General features: G+C 41.9%; 1 protein-coding gene across 6 annotated transcripts in view; it reads right to left on the bottom strand.

Moving 5' to 3' along the window:
• Window positions 1–2,660: 2,660 nt before the first annotated feature.
• tmcc1a (transmembrane and coiled-coil domain family 1a) overlaps window positions 2,661–22,055 on the bottom strand; it is a 57,654-nt gene continuing 38,259 nt past the window's right edge. For 5 of the 6 annotated variants that reach the window (XM_084087078.1, XM_084087077.1, XM_084087082.1 and 2 more), the window contains 4 exons: window positions 14,136–14,372; window positions 12,148–12,779; window positions 7,144–7,279; window positions 2,661–4,442 (listed from right to left, as the gene is read on the bottom strand). In XM_084087078.1, coding sequence (XP_083943204.1) covers window positions 4,140–4,442; window positions 7,144–7,279; window positions 12,148–12,779; window positions 14,136–14,372 — 1,308 coding nt within the window. In that variant the 3' untranslated portion in view covers window positions 2,661–4,139. Of the gene's footprint in view, window positions 4,443–7,143; window positions 7,280–12,147; window positions 12,780–14,135; window positions 14,373–16,157; window positions 16,349–22,055 lie in introns of those variants that run through there. The other variant, XM_084087080.1, reaches the window with a different exon arrangement.

The raw sequence follows: 22,055 nt of genomic DNA, 5'->3' as shown, positions 1-22,055 counted from the left end.
ACAAGGAGCATCAGGTCCGAAAACCAGGTCCGGGTGGGCCAGTAAGGCGTAAGACCTGCTCATCGTCGTGCCTGACCTTGTACAGTATCTGTGCGAGAAAGGCTCACTGGGGGGAACGCAGTGAATGTGTGCCAGTGCATCCGTGCTGAGGGTCCCTTCGGTCAGGGAACAGAGCAAGTGGTAGTGTGAGGACTCCTGGGAGGCAAACAGGTCTACCAGTGCATCCGAGAATCGACTCCAGATCAGCTGGAACACCTGGGGGTGGAGTGTCCGTTCTCCAGGGAACGTGAGCTGTCATGAGAGCGTGTCGGCCGCATGATTGAGCTTCCCGGGATGTAAACGGACTCCAGAGAAGGAGATGGCGTGCGAGTTCTGACTTGCAACATCAGCTTGGCGGTTGATGTGCGCAACAGTCACAGTGTTGTCCATGTGGACCATCTCAATTTCAAAGACTATTTTTTATAAATGGGAACGTTGGAGTGGATTTTAGCATACAAACACTCTTATCTCTGCATACGCACTTTTTATAAATGATGGAAACTGTGGGTCTGTCTGAATACCCACACTTGTCTTGGCCACTTGAGAGCGTGTACGTGCAACGGGAAGTAAGAGCGCAAGAATGTCCCATGTGTGAAATATGCCAAAGCACAGTGCCCTCAACGCACACTAAACCCACACTATCTCGGACACCACTTCGGAGAGGTGTTCGAGGCTAAGCGTATCCCATCATGCATCACTGCAAGTTAAATTAATTAGATATTACATGTAATTTGGTTGTAAAACATAAAGTGTTGCACATTTCATTGGTGCAAAGATGAGCAGGCTATGTGTATTTTGTACATTTGCATCGGCACAACTGAATTAGAAGCACCGCAATTATAAATTGTCTTGTTACATGGGATAATGGACAGACATTTACAAGTTTATTTTAAAATGCAAAGTATTGAAAGCTCTGTTAACACTTGCATTTTAACACAATTATTAGTGTGTCTAATTATTGGGTAAACAAAAGTTTTTCCCACACTTGTAGTCTTCACACCTACTTGAACACTTCAAAACATCATGCAAGCAGACAAGTGGTCAAGTGCACAGACCGCAAGTGTGGGTGTTTGAACATGTTATTCTCACAGCTTTCTCTAGCAGAAGCAGTTACTAAACACATCAACATATCAATGCAATACTAGTGCTCACAGGCCTCAATACTGATCATACTTTGGTTCTTCAGCTGATCAAACTGGATCTGGGTTTATTTTTTAATGTATTTTCAATGTTCTTATATTTCATTGGTCTTGTAATTAACGAGATATGTCAGTCACACAGCTGATAATGTTTGGACATATATATATATATATATATATATATATATATATATATATATATAAATAAACCCAAACACAGTTCAACCAAAAATAAATATAACTATATTTTAAATGAACTATTTGATACAATGCACTTATTGTGAACATGCATGATTTTACAATGTACTTGTATTTTAAAAATACCTGCATGTAATTCATTTCTAGAGTTACATCTATTACACTGTTGACCCACCCTTAAAACCCAGCTAAACCAGCAAACCTGTCCTAACCTTAGTTGTATCCACACGTATTTTACAATACAACATATAAACACAATACGTATTTTGAACCGAACAATAATTATTTTCTTATGTAAGTACATAATAAAGATAACTTACCTAATATAAAATGGGACTGACTTCTTAAAGGAGTAGTTCACTTCAGAATGAACATTTCCTGATAATTTTCTCTCCCCTCGTCATCCAAGATGTTCATGTGTAAGAAATGAAGGTTTTTGAGGAAAACACTCCAGGATGTTTCTCCATATAGTGTCTTCAATGGGGTCCAACGGGTCGAAGGTCCAGATGTGAGTTTCAGTGCAGCTTCAAAGTCTCGACACGATCCAGCCGAGGAATAAGAGTCTTATCTAGACAAACCAGCGAAAATTTTATAACAAAATAAACATTTATATACTTTTAACCTCAAATGCTCGTCTTGCACTTGCTGTGATGCGACACACGTTACGTGATCACGTTGAAAGCTCACACGCGTTACGGTTCAGAAATGTAGAGCGAAAAACTCCCTCTCAATTTCTCCTCCAATTTCAAAATAGTCCAAAATAATTGTTTTGTGTTTTATTATTTTTATTGTTTTTTTTGTAAATGGCGTTTGACTGAGTCTTTGCACGTTCGCTTTGTAAACACTAGGTATGTTCTTCCGCATTCATCTTTCAACAGAGCTAGTACAAGACGAGCATTTGTGGTTAAAAAGTATAGAAATGTTTATTTTTGTTATAAATGTCCGCTGGTTTGTCTAGATAAGACTCTTATTCCTCGGCTGGATCGTGTCGAGACTTTGAAGCTGCACTGAAACTCACATCTGGACCTTCAACCCGTTGGACCCCATTGAAGTCACTAAATGGAGAAACATCCTGGAGTGTTTTCCTCAAAAACCTTCATTTCTTTTTGACCAAAGAAAGAAAGACATGAACATCTCGGATGACGTGGGGGAGAGTAAATTATCAGGAAATCTTAAATATGAAGTGAACTAATCCTTTAAAAAGAAAAGACAACCAAAAAATATTATAAATATTCATAATATAACACAAACAATGGTAGCACTAGTGATACTAAAACAACACTGCTAGTCAGAAATAATCTTTATTACAAAGATGTCATCCAGTCTTACAGAAGATGAGCTGAAGGCACTAGAGTGGTTTAAATCATCATTCACGTAAACTCGTAATACAGCTTCTGCAGAGCACGTTCCCCTGAGCATTATTATATCACTATCGTACAGTTAGACGGCTGTGCTCAATCCATGAGGATCTGCATGAGTTGAGGTGTGAGTAGATCAAACAGAGCTCATTATCAAACACATACAACGCGCTGAATTATTAACAACAGTCCCGATCGATCGGTTACTACAGTACACATGGGAACTTACAGACCATCAACAATCTCTCCCTCATAATATCAAAAATACTGATATTACACACATCACAGATAAGCAATAACAGCTGCTGTTACTGTGTTTCTCTGCGGTCACCGGTCCAGTAAGACAGTGCAATGTTCAATAAATTAATACTTCATTTAAAACAGTGTTTTTACATCAGATAATACAAGAGAAAATCAACTTCTTGAAAATAATAACCTAAACACACAGGCTGGTCTCTGCGGTGTCCTTCAGACGTCAAAGTCAGGAAAGCACCGTAACACTGGCGTCCATCACAGGTCAAAGGTCAAACACGCCTAAGTTCAGAGTTCAAGTCTCAGAGTCGTGTCGTGGTTTTCTTCACTCTCCCTCATGTTTTTATTCTTTCCGCTGAACAGAAGAATCTTCACACGGAAGATTGTCCATCCGACAACAGATCACGGTTTTTGTTCGTCATCTCGAGTTACTGTTGCACATAAAACACCTGCTCAGAATCGTGTGCGGTCGTTCACTCACAACACTGAGCAAATTATTCATTTCTGTGGGAACTAATGCTACATTCAACTAAATTATATTAGAAATACACAAAAACAACAACATTAAACCGATTCAAAGGCATTCAATGGGGAACAACACTGTGAAAAACAGTCTGAAACCAGCAGTTCTTCTGAAGATCGCTAGGGGTTTAAAGATGCTTCTTCACCATGTCCATCTGTGTTTAGTGTGTGATGTTTGATCATGAAAAAGCTCCAGTTCTTCTCTATATCAGTGTCAGTGTTTCTGAACTCCTGAAACGCCCTTTCTTCCGGGAACGAACGCGTCACAATATTCCTCATTATAATAATTAATGCGCAGAATAAAGGGGCGGGGCCTGGTTGAGTTAGTTAGTAGTGTGTTAAACTGGTGGTTATGGTAAGGGGCGGGACATTTCCCAAACACACGCGCTCGACCAATCACAACACACGGCTCCAGCCGACCAATCAGAGCACAGTGTGCTTTTCAGAAGGAGGGGCTTCATAGAGACAGGAAGTAAACAGAGCGTTTCTGACAGACTGGGAAGAGAGGAGCCGCAACAATGGAGAATATGAGGAAAATAATCAACATTCAAGCAGGAAAACCTGTTCTAGAGCCTGAAACAACATCAAGACTTTTAAAAAGGGCAGAATAGTTCCTCTTTAACTGGTCGGCTCATCTGGGCACGTGCAGAAAGCGGTAGGTGTGTCCTGAGAACGAGTCCCAGTTCCTCCAGAGCACGGCGAACAGGAGGCAGAGCAGCAGCGAGGACACGGAGCGGCTGCGGGTCTTCATCAGCGGGATCACGCAGTTGGAGACGGTGGACACGAACACCAGCAGGACGGCCATGAGCGCCAGCAACACGTTCATGAGCTTCCCCATCAGCGTCCGAGCGCTGGCGTTCTCCAGGCCCTCCAGCTGAACCACCTGCTGCTGCTCCATCTTAGAGACTCGCGTCTGACACGCCTCCAGCGCCTCCTGACACACACACACACACACACACACACAGTTTATGGGGACTCTTCATAGACATAATGGTGTTTATACTGTACAAATTGTATATTCCGTCCCCTTACACTAACCCTACGCCTAAACCTACCCCTCACACACACACACACACACACACACACACACACACACACACACACACACACACACACACACACACACACACACTAACCCTACGCCTAAACCTACCCATCACACACACACACACACACACTAACCCGACCCCTAAACCTACCCACACACACACACACACACACACTAACCCGACCCCTAAACCTACCCACACACACACACTCTAACCCTACCCCTCACACACACACACACTAACCCGACCCCTAAACCTACCCTACCCACACACACACACACACACACACACACTAACCCGACCCCTAAACCTACCCACACACACACACTCTAACCCTACCCCTAAACCTACCCCTCACACACACACACACACACACTAACCCGACCCCTAAACCTACCCATCACACACACACACACACACACACACACACTAACCCGACCCCTAAACCTACCCACACACACACACACACTCTAACCCTACGCCTAAACCTACCCATCACACACACACACACACTAACCCGACCCCTAAACCTACCCCCACACACACACACACACACACACACACACTAACCCGATCCCAAAACCTACCCATCACACACACACACACACACACACACACACTAACCCGACCCCTAAACCTACCCATCTCACACACACACACACACACACACACACACACTCTAACCCTACCCCTAAACCTACCCACACACACTCTAACCCTACCCCTAAACCTACCCACACACACACACACACACACTAACCCTACCCCTAAACCTACCCATCTCACACACACACACACACACACACACACACACACACACACACACACACACACTCTAACCCTACCCCTAAACCTACCCACACACACTCTAACCCTACCCCTCACACACACACACACACTAACCCTAACCTCTCACACACACACACACACTAACCCGACCCCTAAACCTACCCATCAGACACACACACACACACACACACTAACCCGATCCCAAAACCTACCCATCACACACACACACACACACACACACACACACACTAACCCGACCCCTAAACCTACCCATCAGACACACACACACACACACACACACTAACCCGATCCCAAAACCTACCCATCACACACACACACACACACACACACACACACACACACACTAACCCGACCCCTAAACCTACCCATCTCACACACACACACACACACACACACACGCACTAACCCAATCCCAAAACCTACCCCTCACACAAACACACACACACACTAACCCGATCCCAAAACCTACCCATCACACACACACACACACACACACACACACTAACCCGACCCCTAAACCTACCCATCTCACACACACACACGCACTAACCCAATCCCAAAACCTACCCATCACACACACACACACACACACTAACCCGACCCCTAAACCTACCCATCAGACACACACACACACACACACACACACACACACACACTAACCCGATCCCAAAACCTACCCATCACACACACACACACACACACACACACACTAACCCGACCCCTAAACCTACCCATCAGACACACACACACACACACACACACTAACCCGATCCCAAAACCTACCCATCACACACACACACACACACACACACACACACACTAACCCGACCCCTAAACCTACCCATCAGACACACACACACACACACACTAACCCGATCCCAAAACCTACCCATCACACACACACACACACACACACACACACACACACACTAACCCGACCCCTAAACCTACCCATCTCACACACACACACACACACACACGCACTAACCCAATCCCAAAACCTACCCATCACACACACGCACACACACACACACTAACCCTACGCCTAAACCTACCCATCACACACACACACACACACACACACACACACACACACTACTGCACATTTCTGTATGCATTTCACTAATTTTGATTCACTATCAATACCAAATTATTCTTATAAAATCACAATATTTGAGGAACAAAATAGTTTGGAATAATAATATTAAAAGTGTCTCTGATACGGCCTTCAACTCTTTACAAAAAGGTCCCAATAATTTTTGACGTTAGTCAATGCAAGTTAGTTCAGGTCCATTAAATAATATTAACAAAAGGTTACGCTTTATTTTAAGGTGGCGTAGTGGCATTATACTTAATCAAATAAGTACTGAGTTATAATAATCAACTAAATGTACTTACTAGAGTTCTGGTTAGGTTTAGGGTTAGTTACTTGTAATTATGCATAATTTACTGTTATTACTATAGTAAATACATGTAGTAACTAAGTCACTTTAAAAATAAAGTGTTACCGATTTTTCTTGATTAAGTCAAAATGTATAATTTCCTCACAGGTAAAAGTAATCTCTCCTTTACCAACATTTGAGGGCTCATATTCTGCACAGCTTTAGTTGATGTTGAACACGTCTGATCAACTGTACAAGCTCCGTCTCGCCATTAGAGGGCAGTCTAGTGTGTATTATTGTGATCAATAACCTGATTTAAACCTCCTCGGGGAGAAACCTGACGAGCATTTCTGTGCCAGTCCACATCTACCAGCACACACACACACACACACACCTGCAGGTCACGGGCTCTCTCGTTGGATTGATACGTCATCTTCTCCTCCAGACTGGCCAACTCTTGCTTCAGGTTCAGGATCTCGTTCTGGTGGAGCTCCGTCAGATCGTTCACCTGCTCCTCCAAGCGCTCGCATCTACAGGACCACAGAAGAACACACACACACACTGAGTCACGCACTGTACACGAGGACACGCACACACACTGCCGTTCACAAGTTTGGGTTCGGTACGATTCTTCATGTTTTCTATGCTTATCAATGCTGCATTTATTTGAAAAAAACAACAACAAAAAAAACTGTAATATTATGAAAAGTAAAGTGTAATTTATTCCTGTGATCAAAGCTGAATGTTCAGCATCATTACTCCAGTCTTCAGTGTCACATGATCCTTCAGAAATCACTCTAATATGATGATTTGATGATCAAGAAACATTTATGATTATTATCAATGTTGAAAACAGTTATTTACATTTTTTTTCAGGATTCTTTGATGAATAGAAAGTTATATTTCATTTATTTGAAATAGAATCTTTTGTAACATTATAAATGTCTTTACTGTAACTTTTGATCAATTTAACTCATCCTTGATGAATAAAAGTATTGATTCATTTTATTTCTTTCCCCAGAAAATAAAATAATAATTCTTACTGACCCCAAACTTTTGAACGGTAGTGTTTAATGTTACAAAAGCTTTAGATTTCAGAACTTTTGAAGTTTCTATCTATCAAAGAATCCTGAAATAAAAATGTAAAAAACTATTTTCAACATTGATAATAATCATAAATGTTTCTTGATCATCAAATCATCATATGAGAGTGATTTCTGAAGGATCATGTGACACTGAAGACCGGAGTAATGATGCTGGAAATTCAGCTTTGATCACAGGAATAAATTACACTTTACTTTTCACAATATCACTGTTTTTTTGTTGTTGTTTTTTTAAATCAAATAAATGCAGCCTTGATGAGCAGAAGAGACTCTTTTAAAAACATTACAAATCTTACGGATCAAAACCTTTGAACGGCAGTGTAGACAAACATGAGAGTGATAGAGCTGTGGTGTGAGTGTGTGAGAGTGATAGAGCTGTGGTGTGAGTGTGATAGAGCTGTGGTGTGAGTGTGTGAGAGTGATAGAGCTGTGGTGTGAGTGTGTGAGAGTGATAGAGCTGTGGTGTGAGTGTGTGAGTGTGTGAGAGTGATAGAGCTGTGGTGTGAGTGTGATAGAGCTGTGGTGTGAGTGTGTGAGAGTGATAGAGCTGTGGTGTGAGTGTGTGAGAGTGATAGAGCTGTGGTGTGAGTGTGTGAGAGTGATAGTGAGTGTGTGAGAGTGATAGAGCTGTGGTGTGAGTGTGTGAGAGTGATAGTGAGTGTGTGAGAGTGATAGAGCTGTGGTGTGAGTGTGTGAGAGTGATAGTGAGTGTGTGAGAGTGATAGAGCTGTGGTGTGAGTGTGTGAGAGTGATAGTGAGTGTGTGAGAGTGATAGAGCTGTGGTGTGAGTGTGTGAGAGTGATAGAGCTGTGGTGTGAGTGTGTGAGAGTGATAGAGCTGTGGTGTGAGTGTGTGAGTGTGTGAGAGTGATAGAGCTGTGGTGTGAGTGTGTGAGAGTGATAGAGCTGTGGTGTGAGTGTGTGAGAGTGATAGAGCTGTGGTGTGTGTGTGAGAGTGATTGAGACTTGATTTGTACTCATATAGACGTATTAACCCCTCTAAAACAATGTGTGTTTGTTAGAGAGTGACGGAGCTTCACTGTTCCTGTGAAAAGGGAAGTTTTCAAAGGCGACGCCACAAACTGAAACTGCTGACTAATGGATTCGTTTGTAAACCGCTTTAACACTCGTCCATGATGTTTATGTCCATGAAGCCCGTTTCTGACACATACTGTATGAACAAAAACATGCTTTGGGAAATCTGAATAATCACATAAAAAAGCAACAATTATGACATACTAAGTCAGAATTATGAGGTTAAAAAGTTGAAAAAAGTAGAAGTTATGATTTTTCTATACCATAATCATCATGACTTTTTATGTGAATGTCAACTTCAGATTTTTTTTATTAAAAGTCCAAATTATAACATATCATTATGAGATGCAATTGAAATTATAAGGTAAATGTAGAAATAATGATTTTCTATACCATAATAATAATGACTTTTTGTCAATTTTTTTTAAATTAAAAGTCCAAATTATAACAAACATATAACATAAGTTGAAATTATGACCCTCTAGGGCCATCTTCTATTTTGACTGAAGAAAAGTATGGCATACTTATTCATGACACTAAGTTAAGGATTATGGACATTTTTAATGTCATCATTATGACTTAAGACACTGACAAGACTTACGACATACATTAGTATACCATAATTTCAGATTTTTATGTCATAATTATGATTTACAAAAATGAGTTTTCTTATGTAGCGGCAGTGGGCTCCTATATAAATGCAGTAAACAGAAGAAAATAAAAACATGAATTAATTCATTCATGTTATTCCAAACTCCACAAAGCTCTTTTCCATGAAATAACTGTTCAAAGTTAAGCTCAACAAAAATATGATTTATGATATGATGAACAAGTTAACCCAGGACTACGTCACGTTGCTGAAAACACGAGCACACTCAGCTTTGGAACAGCATGAAGGCAAGTGAACAATGACTGAACCTTTTTGGGGGAATTATTCCTTTAATATTCCATTAGTTTCAAAGCATGTTGATATTTCGGCTATTTTTGTGCTTCTGTTATTATAAGCAGTTATTAATATAAAACACTTGACCACGAGCTGGACATTTAGGGCAGAAATATTTTTGTCCATTCATAGGTGAAGCTCTCTCGCTCTCTCTTTGTCTCTCTCTTCTTCCCTCTCCTAATTTTCCTTCTCAATCTTTTACCATGTAAGAGGAAAACGTCCTTGTTGAGGCTATTTCAGGACACAAATCCGGTGGGTCGTGAGTCGTGACTGATCTGAACAAATGAGTTGCGGATCTGTTTCCTGGTATAGTTGGAGAGAGAGGGGAAAATGCTAAATGAAAATATTACAATTCAGTGCCACAGAAATCCACCGTTCAGAGTCGAGTTCTGATGTCTTGATAATTCTACTGAAAACAGCACGCATATATTTACATACCATGATATACACAAAAAAGCAAAACCTCTATCAACATCGATGACCGTTTTGACTGTCGGCACAATATATATGGGACAATTTGTTCTGTGCAAAAATTCATAAATTTGAATGTTTGACTATCAGGACATTTTTGTTACTTTTGCATGTGAAATAACTCTGGTTCTATGTTGGGTTGGCACTTGATTATTTTTTACGCTGGGTTGAGAATGCTGGGTTGATTTGACCCAGTTTGGGCTGATAATCATTCATAGTCAGTAACTCAACGGCGCTGGTTTGAAAGAGATGCAAACGGTTCTGTGTGTGCCGATACCACTTCACCTGTCCACTTATGACAGTAATATGTTTGGAAAAAACTAATCGAAAGGGTTTGTCCCTTTTTGACCCAGCGCTGGGTTGTTTTTATCCCTGCATATTTGTGAGTGTATGATTGAAGCAAATCTATAGTTATAAATAAGCACACTTGCACTGGCTTTCCTGCTGTGCTCACATCGCACCCGAGGTCTGTGTGTGTGAGGTGTGAGTGTGTGTGAGGTGTGAGTGAGTGTGTGTGTGAGTGAGAGTCAGTGAGTGAGAGTGTGCGTGAGTGTGCGAGTGAGTGTGCGTGAGCGAGTGTGCGTGAGCGAGTGAGTGTGCGTGAGCGAGTGTGCGTGAGCGTGTGCATGAGCGTGAGTGTGCGTGTGAGTGATAGAGTGAGTGATAGAGTGAGTGATAGAGTGAGTGATAGAGAGTGAGTGATAGAGAGTGAGTGATAGAGAGTGAGTGATAGAGAGTGAGTGATAGAGAGTGAGTGAGTGTGAGATTGAGTGAGTGAGAGTGAATGAGTGTGATTGAGTGAGTGAGTGAGTGAGTGAGTGAGTGTGAGATTGAGTGAGTGTGATTGAGTGAGTGAGTGTCAGTGAGTGAGTGAGTGTGAGAGTGAGTGAGTGAGTGAGTGTGAGAGTGAGTGAGTGTGAGAGTGAGTGAGTGAGTGAGTGTCAGTGAGTGAGTGAGTGAGTGTGAGAGTGAGTGAGTGTGTGAGTGAGTGAGTGTGAGAGTGAGTGTGAGAGTGAGTGTCAGTGAGTGAGTGAGTGTGAGAGTGAGTGAGTGAGTGAGTGTGAGAGTGAGTGAGTGTGAGAGTGAGTGAGTGTCAGTGAATGAGTGAGTGAGTGTGTGAGTGAGTGTGTGAGTGTGTGAGTGTGAGTGAGTGAGTGAGTGAGTGAGTGAGTGATTGTGAGAGTGAGTGAGTGAGTGAGTGAGTGAGTGTGAGAGTGAGTGAGTGAGTGAGTGAGTGTGAGAGTGAGTGAGTGAGTGAGTGAGTGAGTGAGTGAGTGTGTGTGAGAGTGAGTGAGTGAGTGAGTGAGAGAGAGTCAGTGAGTCAGTGAGTGAGTGAGTGAGTGAGTGAGTGAGAGAGAGTCAGTGAGTCAGTGAGTGAGTGAGTGAGTGAGTGAGAGAGAGTCAGTGAGTCAGTGAGTGAGTGAGTGAGTGAGTGAGAGAGAGTCAGTGAGTCAGTGAGTGAGTGAGTGAGTGAGTGAGTGAGAGAGAGTCAGTGAGTCAGTGAGTGAGTGAGTGAGTGAGTGAGTGAGTGAGTGATCACATTAATAACGAAATGCTTAAACTCAGCAGTCCCATCATGATTCAAACTCTAGCCAAATTATTTAATCTGGTTTTATGGTCTGGACACTTCCCTGAGATCAGGTCTGAAGGACTCATCACCCCCATATTTAAGAGCGGTGATCGATTCGACCCCAATAATTACCGCGGGATAAGTGTGGGCAGTGCTTTAGGAAAACTGTTCTGCAGTGTCATAAACACACGCATCGTTTCACACATCTCAGCACACAACATTTTAAATAAAGCACAGATTGGCTTTGTGTGGTGTGTGTGTGTGTGTGTGTGTGTACCTGAACCTCTCCTCCTGCAGCGCCTGCATCATCAGCGTACACTCCTTCAGACACCCGCTCTTCAGCGTCTCCAGGGTCTCCTCCAGCCGAGCCTGAGTGTCCCGCAGCTCCTGCACCTCCTGCAGAAACATGTCCCAGCCGCGGCCCCTCTCGAGTGTGTTCCCTCTGGAGCTCGGAGGACCTCCGGGAGCTCCCGTCACACTCGAGGCCGCGCTCGAACAGTCCTCGTCACTCCCGAACTTCTGCAGGAGTCCCGCGGCGGATCCCGGAGAGCGTTCGGGTTCGGTCACGCTGTCCTCGAGGACGCTGATGTTATCCGCACTCCCGAACCGGTTGCGGATCAGCGACGCGATCTCGCGGGGTTTGGAGGCCACGGCTCCGGCGGCGGAGTGTGTGGCGTGGGAGAAACTGGACAGGCCTCCCTTCACGCTGTCGACCACTCCCTCGCTGAGGCCCGTGATGACCCGGGCGCCCACGTCCCGCAGGCCTTGCTGCATGTCCCGCAGCACATCTTTGGGCTGCCGCTGAACGCCGCTGTGCTCCGCCTCGCGCAGGCGCCGGTGGTAATGCTCGAGCTTACGCTGAAGCTGAGCGATGCTCGCCGCCGACTTCTGGTTCTTCTTCTCGAACACCTGAGGAGTCGTTGTGGGGTTGACAATCAAAACACAGACAAGGATGAGGATTAAAAGATGGAGGGAGAGTGAGGGACCCAATCACACTTATAGCTGGAAACCAGTCTAACCAGGGTCTAAAATTAACATTCCACTTTAAAATCAGTGTTGGCGAGTATAAGAAACGGTGTCAATCACCAGTTTTTAGTAGTGCTGTGCAACGATTAATCGCATCCAATTCTCGCGGCCGACTTCTGGTTCTTCTTCTCGAACACTTGAAGTGTCGTTAAGTCAGGTCACCTTTATTTATAAACCCGGCCCACTGTTTCACAGTCGAAAAATAAACGATTGAGACAACAAAGTACTGGAGACGCAACACCAATAGACGAGCGCTTGCACGAGAGCATTAAGAGATGCACGCAACTGTAGTTTAAACGAGTACAAAGACAATTTTATCAGTCGATAACTTAAGGAGAGAAATAGCACAAACACCTGACAAGCATTAATCAAGCATTAATGTTGAATCAAATGGATTAAACTTTGACAGGCTATGCAATATATACACCAATATCCAAAATGTAAACATTTTAATACATCGTTTTTTATTATAGTAATGAGAATGAAAAGTTATTGCATTACGGTGATGAAAATTTGAGAAAAAAATCTTTTTTGTGATGTACATCCGTGTAACAAATTAAAAAAAAAAAAAAAAAAAGAAGGGCGGGACTTGGTTCTGTGCATCAGTTTTTGATTGGATGCTGAGATGTGGGCGTGGCACTCGAAATTGTATGCAGATGAGCGTGAGCTTGCAGGGGCGGGGCTTATACTGACTAAATCACTGTGGTCATCATTAAAAGTCAAAAACATTTTTACTAAATTAAATGTAGATTTTGTACAGATTATTGTTCACAATAAGATCAATAACATGATTTTAATTTTTATTTCATGCCTTCTTTCATTTTCATGAAAAACTAGCTTTATTTTCATCAATCATTTATCATTTATTTCTAGAGCATGTTTAAAACAACCAAATTTTTGGTGTAAATTGTTTACAAAGAGTAAAAGAAACTCAATAAATACAAATAATATACATATCAAACAAGCCAAAATAAGTAATAAGCAATCAATAGAATAAAAGAGGAACCCAGGATGACAAACTATGGAGTGTTAAAAGCCAGAGTGAATAAATAAGATTTGAAATACAGACAGATGGGGCATGCCTAATAAAGGGTTAGGGTTATTTTCATGCAATTTCTAGTTGCCTTCTGTTCATCTGGGGTCAAATGTGGACCTTTTCCAGACAGGTTTTGAAGACACACAGAAAAGTAGTGTGACAACAGTGTGTAAGATGCAATGAAAAGGTGAAATAATAATGACCTGTTTGATCCGGGTGCTCTGCTGTTTGTCGTTGGCATTGCTGGCGAGTTTGAGGTACTCGGCCACGTTGTCGTCCCGGGACGCCTGCTCGATGCGCAGCTGCTCGGTGAGCTTCAGGATCTTCTGCTGGAGCTGAGCTATAGCCTGGCGTGTGCGCTGGGGGTCGAGACTGGGGTCCTCGGATCCATCGGCCCCGTACGACACCGCCTGAGAGAGGCCGCCCTCCAGCCTCTCGATCTGCAGGAACACACAGGAGAGAACGGGAGGAACAGAGGTCATGCCAGTTCATGGAAAATGGGGCTTTGCGTGACTTTTTGCTGACGCAATGAAGCAATCGCCCGCTTCTGCAATCAGCATGAAGAGGCTATAAAAGGTCACTGTCCGAATCTCGAAAATTACGCTTTCTATTTCAGATAAATGCTGTTCTTCTGAACTTTCCATTCATCAAATAATTCTGAAAACAACTGTTTTCAACACTTATAATAATAATGAATGCATCTTGAGCATCAAATCATCATATTAGAATGATTTCTGAAGGATCATGTGACACTGAAGACTGGAGTAATGATGCTGAAAATTCAGCTTTACCAACATAGAAATAAACTGCATTTTAAAATATATTCAAATATAAAACTATTATTTTAAATTGTAAAAATATTTCACAATATTACTGTTTTTGCTGTATTTTTTATCAAATAAATGAAGCCTTGGTGAGCAGAAGAGACTTCTTTTAAAACATTAAAAATAATTTTGGCCACCACTGTATATATAGCCTATACATATGCAAACATACAATACAGTATACAAACACACACATGTGCTATGTGTGTGTGTGTGTATGTGTTTGTATACTGTAAATATACATACATATATATATATAAATATATCTTTCTTAACTACGTAAACATTCAAAGAACTGAAAACAGTATTTTAGGGCAAGTTTGTGTTTCAGATAAACTTGTTTAAATTACATTTTTTAATGGAAAAAAGAGAGAAAAAAGACAAAGATACTCATCTAGCAAAAACATTGTTCAGTACAGGATGTACAGGATGTGTCGACCTCATAGTTTGACAATCGCTTTAGACAAAATGAGCTGAATATTGAGGTCAGAAACTCTCAAAAAGCCTGTCTGATCATATAGTCCAGATCTGTCTGTGTATCTGACCTATATATGAGTAATAATGACTCAACAGTAATAACGACTCAAATATTATGAGTAATTATCAACATAAATCCAGGGGTGTAAAAACATCTTAACCGCATGCCTACCTTTCTAAATGTTCATTAATTACTGATTTAACGCAAGTATGCAATAATTATTACATATTTTGGAAACACTTTACAATTAGGTTCATTACTTAACATTAGTTAATGTATTAACTAACAATGAGCAATACATTTGTTACAGTGTTTATTCATCTTTGTTAATGTTTAATACAGATACAGCTGTTCATTGTTTGTTCATGTTAGTTCACAGTGCATTAACTAATGTTAACAAATACACCCTTTGATTTTATTACCGTATTAATAAATGTTGAAATTAATATGAACTAGGATTGTTCATTCTTAGTTCATGTTAACTAACTAATTAACCTTATTGTAAAGTGTCACCAATATTTTATATAAACCACGGAAATGTAACTTTTTGTATTAAAGGTTAAGGTTATAAGCATGCATTGAAATGCACATTTCAGTAGCTCTGATATTACTCAAGAAGGAGAGTCAAGTTGACATAAAGGGAAACAAAGACAACACAACACAACACAACACTACACTACACTACACAAAGACAACACAACACAACACTACACTACACTACACTACACTACACAAAGACAACACAACACAGGTGCAGCATGACCAATCAGTGACACATCACTCATGATCTCACCACAACATCCTGAGCCCTGGAAGACACAGCTTCAAACTTTACATTCCCCGGCGGTCTAATGAACGGCTCAGTGTTTAGACTCTCGCCTATTAATATAACATGTCTAAAGATGATATTTGTGTCCTCTCACCTTCCCATTGCTCTCGCGCAACAGCTGATCCCAGTGCATTCTCTGAACGAGCTCGAGCGAAAACAACACCGCTTCATTTGAAGAGTCGAGTGAGTTCTGCGGGAAACACGCCGCTCCGCCGGTTCCTCTCTCAGAAACTCCCCAAACTGGTTTTGAAGTGTCACTGGCAGCTGAGCTGGCGGATTAAGCTCGTCCCACCGTTGAACTGGCGGATTATTAAGCTCCTCCCACCGCCTCGAACCAGCGTGGAGCTTTAAACATGACATCATCCCTACAGCGCTCGCGAACGAATCGTTATCAGAATCGATTCTCTTTAGTGAATCGTTTGAATCCTGCCGAATTGATTCTTGAATTCAACTAGACCATGTGCAGGTTTTCGAATCAGTATTTTAATGTATTCTTAGGGTAGCCTATTTCTGTGATTATTACTGTTGCGATATCGAATAATTGTACACAGATCCATTTATTCAATGTGAACAAATGAAGAAATTGAACGAATCATTTAGAACTATCACTAAGTTTTACTAACTTCTTATTTTTTTTGTAGATGAAAGTGTTTTATGACTCTGTATTTCCATATTGTTATTGTTATATTAATTAAAAACAATAGTAAAACGTTTTACTTGACTTACTTCTCAAATCAAAAAATGCGACAGATCCAGAAAATTGGTGAAACTATTGATGAGGTTTAATCTACTTTCCTCTGTTTGTCATCCTTTTCCATTTTATTTGTAAAATGAAACTTTTATAATGCATTATACATAAAGGCTTTAAGTAAAGTGTTACTAAATAGTGAAAATAGGAAAACTGAACATTTTTAATTGACTGCAATTTCAACACTGTCCATGTCATTTAATGTATTCTTAGGGGTTTTATGTGATTATTACTGTTGCGATATCGAATAATAGTACATAGATTCATTTATTCAATGTGAACAACTGAACAAATTGAATGCATCATTCAGAAGAACGATCACTAAATGTTACTAAATTTGTAATTGTAATTTATTTATCTACACAGGAGCAATAATTATCTTAAAGTGGATTTTAGCAGCTAGAACAGTGTATATTCCTTACAGAAATTATAGGAGATTATAAATTCATTATAGAAATAATGGATAACACTTTACTTAAAGCACTTTTGTATAATGCATTATAAAGTTATTCATAATGAATTCGGGCCGTATTCATGTATTCTGGGTTTGGGCCGAACTCCGAGCTCGGAGCCCTCCTCACGGACAGCATAAGTATAAATATATATTGGTATAAAATTATCTAGTTTTAACAAGCTAATTTGTTAACATAATAATTTGTTAACATGTTAACTGTGGTAATACAGTTATACAGTAGCACTTGCTGTATGAGTGAAGCCATATAAAGTTTTATTTGCTCTCTAATCAAGCTCATGCACCACTTGTCATCATGATAACTATCCTAAAACCAACATTAACAGAAATTCTTCTAAATTAGCATAACAAAACATTAATCAAATCTCCCACTTAAAGGCAGGGTAGGTAGGATTTATTAAAAATTAAAGATCCAAATTTGTTAAAACTTTCTATATATATCAATACATAATTAAAATGTAAGAACTCTGAAAAAAAGAGTATAAAAATCAAGTGACTCTAGACCGTTTAATCTGTATTAAACACAGCTCATTATTTCGATTCGGGACGAATCAAAGGATTGGCTTAGGCGACTGTCACTCTCTCGCAACCATGGCAACCACCCTTTTGCCACACAGCACCTACCCACTTGCGCGCGACCGTTTGATTTGAGGAGTGCGAGAGGCACGGAACCTGATCACACCTCCGTCCAGTAGATGGCGGTAATGCACTATGTTTGCAAGCTGCCAATAAAATCTATCGAAGAAGAAGAAGAAGGCACTGAACCTAGGAATACCAAAACAATGGCAGAGAAAGAGCAATCTAAATTTACAGTACCGGCATATGCAGTTAGTGAAGGCAAACCAGGCAAAAAAATGCCCCTTCCCCTCCGCTTGTCTCAGGTAAATAATGCGTCCTCTAGCTCAGCGGTCGGAGTCGCGCGTTCATGTGTTTTGGGGACGTGGCTTTGGAAGAAGCACAGAAATGAGGGGGTGGAGTGAATGGAAATAATGAGATGTCTTTAAAACAGTCGTGAGAGGTCTACAGACACTCGATTTTGATACTTTCTTTTTCAGAGTACTTACATTTTAATTATGTATTGATATGTACATAAAGTTTAAACAAATTTGAAAAATAAAATTTTTAGACCATTTCTACCTACCCTGCCTTTAACATTCATCTTGCACAAAAACAAACATTATATTACACTTAATTTTAGCATTTACTCTCCGTTTCGAGTGCCATCGGCAAAGCATGCTGGGAAATAGACATCCCAGCTGTTTCAGTTAAACTTAAGTTCGTCTAAATTTAAAAAAAATACTTTCAGAAAACTCAAAACAATGAAACCGTTCAGTTTACTTAAAATATATCAGTTCTGTGAACTTGAAAGAAAAAGAAAGTGCTAAATACTCATAACAGTTAATTTGACTGAACTAATTAGTTTAATTTAAGTTAGTCCTACTCAAACCAATTAATTATTTTGAGCGTTAGGGTTTACAGTGAAGGTGTTCAATGACTGGATAAGTATTATAATGTTTTATAACTGTAGTTACAATTATTCACGAGACCATTCAATGCATTACAATGCATAATGACGGCATTAAAAAATACTTTTATAATGCATTATACATAAAGGCTTTAAGTAAAGAGTTAGAAAATAATGAATATAGGAAAACTAAACATTTTAAATTGACTGCAATTTCAACACTCTGTAATCACCTTAAAGAGAAGCAGAAATATTAACAACATCTGGCCAAAAGAAAAAGAGAAAAAGAACATTAAGCTATTTTAACAATGTTTGGTTGTTGCTGTTGTTTTGTACCTGTGAATTAGCCAATGCACCACATTATGACAAAGTTATAATAAAGCAATCAAAAAATAATCTAGTGCAGAGAAATTTTCAAAAACAACAACAAAGTTGCATTGCATAAAGCTTATATTGCCACAAGATTTATTATACTGAATGAACCAGACAGCATCAGATTTCAACACTATGTGTGTGTGTGTGTGTGTTTACAGTCCAGGACGGATCTAGCTCTGGTAATCTGTGATGTAATCTCGGCTCGTCTGGTTCCGGTGATCACGTGACAACGACTGACCAGTTCTACCAGTTCTGGAGCCATAAAGCCCATTACAAGCACACAAACAAATTAAAGCAATTAGATTGGTCAAATTCATTAAAGTCATAATAGGCGGTATTATGTAAGGAGTAATTAGACGGTCATTATGAGAAAACCCCGCAGGAAATAATATTCACGATAATGTCTGTCTGACTGAACCTTATTCTGCTGAATACATGGACATTAAGTATTAATTTGAGTATTTATTTGATCACTTTTATCATTCCTATTATGTGACAAAACACTTCTTAAGACTAGTGATAGAATTGTTTTGATTCTGAACAGACAACTAAACCAAATAACATGTCATTTACTAGATGTTCTGACAAAATGTTAATTGCTGCAGTCTATTTAAAATGTTGAATTAATTTTAAATGTTTAATTCGGTTTGAGGTTGACATTAGTTCCCTTTCAAGGGAACTCGCGTTGCGTCGAGAATGACGCTATGGGGAACGCTTTGCGTGATGACGTCTTGAAGCACATGTAAAATCAGTCCAATGGTGTGGCGGAACGTCAGAGGCGGGTGACGTCACGTACCAGGAAGCTATAAAAGCCGGCCTGAAACAGAAAACGAAAGCTTTCTGAGTCTTCAGTCGCGCTCTGTGTTGAAATCTGTCCTTGTTATTTGGGGGGTTACGGCTGAACGCCAAGAAGAGTGTGCTTTCTCCACTCCAGAGGACCACTTTTTTAGGCGTGGTTTGGGACTCAGTGTCGATGCAGGCGCGCCTGTCACCGCCACGTATAGAGTCCATCCTTGCAGCTGTGAAAAGTGTAAAGCTAGGCCAGCTACTCACTGTCAAACAGTTCCAGAGACTGTTGGGTCTCATGGCAGCAGCTTCCAACGTGATACCTTTTGGACTGCTGCACATGAGGCCCCTGCAGTGGTGGCTCAGGACCAGGGGGTTTTCCCCGAGGGGCAACCCATTTCGCACAATCAAGGTCACGCGGCGATGCTTACGTGCCCTGGTTATGTGGAAGAAACCTTGGTTCCTGTCCCAGGGCCCAGTGTTGGGAGCTCCTTGTCGTCGCAAACTGCTAACGACGGATGCTTCCCTCACGGGTTGGGGAGCGATCCTGGAGGGTCGCTCATCTCAAGGTCTGTGGGAAGACCATCATCGTTCCTGGCATATCAATCGCCTAGAGATGTTAGCTGTCTTCCGGGCTCTGAGGAGCTTTATCACAGATCTCAGGGGACACCATGTGTTAGTACACACGGACAACACGTCGGTAGTCGCCTATATCAACCACCAAGGGGGTTTGCGCTCGCGCCCGTTATCCAACTTGGCACGCCATATCCTCTTGTGGTCCCAGGGGAAGTTACTGTCACTCAGGGCAGCTTACATCCCCGGGGTCCAGAATATAGGAGCAGACACTCTGTCGAGACAGGGGCCGAGGCCCGGGGAATGGAGGCTCCACCCCGAGGTGGTGGAGCTGATATGGAGGGAGTTTGGCCAAGCTCAAGTGGATCTGTTTGCGTCTCGAGAGACGTCTCACTGTCCACTTTGGTTCTCCCTCACGCATCCAGCTCCTCTGGGACTGGATGCTATGGTGCAGACGTGGCCGAGGCTACGTCTGTACGCTTTTCCCCCAGTTGCTCTGCTCCCGGGAGTTCTGGAGAGAGTTCGCAGGGACCGGGTTTGCCTGCTTCTTATAGCCCCGCGCTGGCCGGGCAGAGTATGGTTTCCCGATCTTGTGTCGCTCCTCGACGGGCCTCCTCTGGAGCTACCCGTCAGGAGGGACCTTCTGTCCCAGGCGGAGGGCTCGATATTTCACCCCCGCCCAGAACTGTGGAACCTGTGGGCTTGGCCTCTGAGGGGGCCCAGCTCATAGAGTCAGGTCTCTCAACTGAGGTTGTTGAGACCATTCTACAGTCCAGAGCTCCCTCTACGAGGAAACTTTATGCCCTGAAGTGGAGAGTCTTCACTTCTTGGTGTAGTGACCGTCGGTTGGATCCAGTCAACTGCCCAATTGGTACAGTTCTGGAGTTCCTGCAGGACCGGTTCACTGCAGGTCTGACCCCGTCCACCTTAAAGGTTTATGTGGCGGCCATAGGTGCTTACCACATTCCTTTGGGTGGAATGTCTGTGGGGAAAGACCCCTTGGTATCTCGTTTCCTTCGTGGCACTTTGAGGCTGAGGCCTGCAGTTCGCTCTAGGGTGCCACCTTGGGATTTGTCCGTTGCGCTGCAAGGCCTTTCCCTGGCCCCCTTTGAGCCCATTGAGGAGGTTCCTGAGAAGTTTTTAACTCTGAAAGCTCTTTTCCTTCTCGCTATTTCTTCTCTCAAGAGAATTGGGGATCTTCAAGCATTGTCGGTTGCTCCATCATGCTTAGAGTTTGCTCCGGGTATGGTGAAAGCTTTTCTACATCCGAGACCGGGTTATATCCCCAAGGTCCCCACTAATGTGGTCAGACCTATTGTTCTGCAGGCCTTTTGTCCTCCTCCTTTTCAGAATGCGGACCAGGAGGCTAATAATTTGCTTTGCCCAGTTCGGGCGTTAGACGCTTATGTCCACAGAGCTGCCCTGTGGCGTAAAAGTGATCAATTATTTGTGTGCTTTGGGTCTCCTAACAAGGGAGGTCCAGTGTCTAAGCAGAGGATGAGCAAGTGGTTGGTCGAGGCTATCTCACTTGCTTATGAGGCGGCTGGGCAGCCTTCTCCTATGGCTGTCCGGT

The sequence above is a fragment of the Abramis brama genome (assembly GCF_963993115.1).
Source record: "Abramis brama genome assembly, chromosome: 16".
Taxonomy (NCBI): domain Eukaryota; kingdom Metazoa; phylum Chordata; class Actinopteri; order Cypriniformes; family Leuciscidae; genus Abramis; species Abramis brama.
Note: the sequence above shows the minus strand (reverse complement) of the source record. Positions and strands in the feature narration are given on the sequence as shown.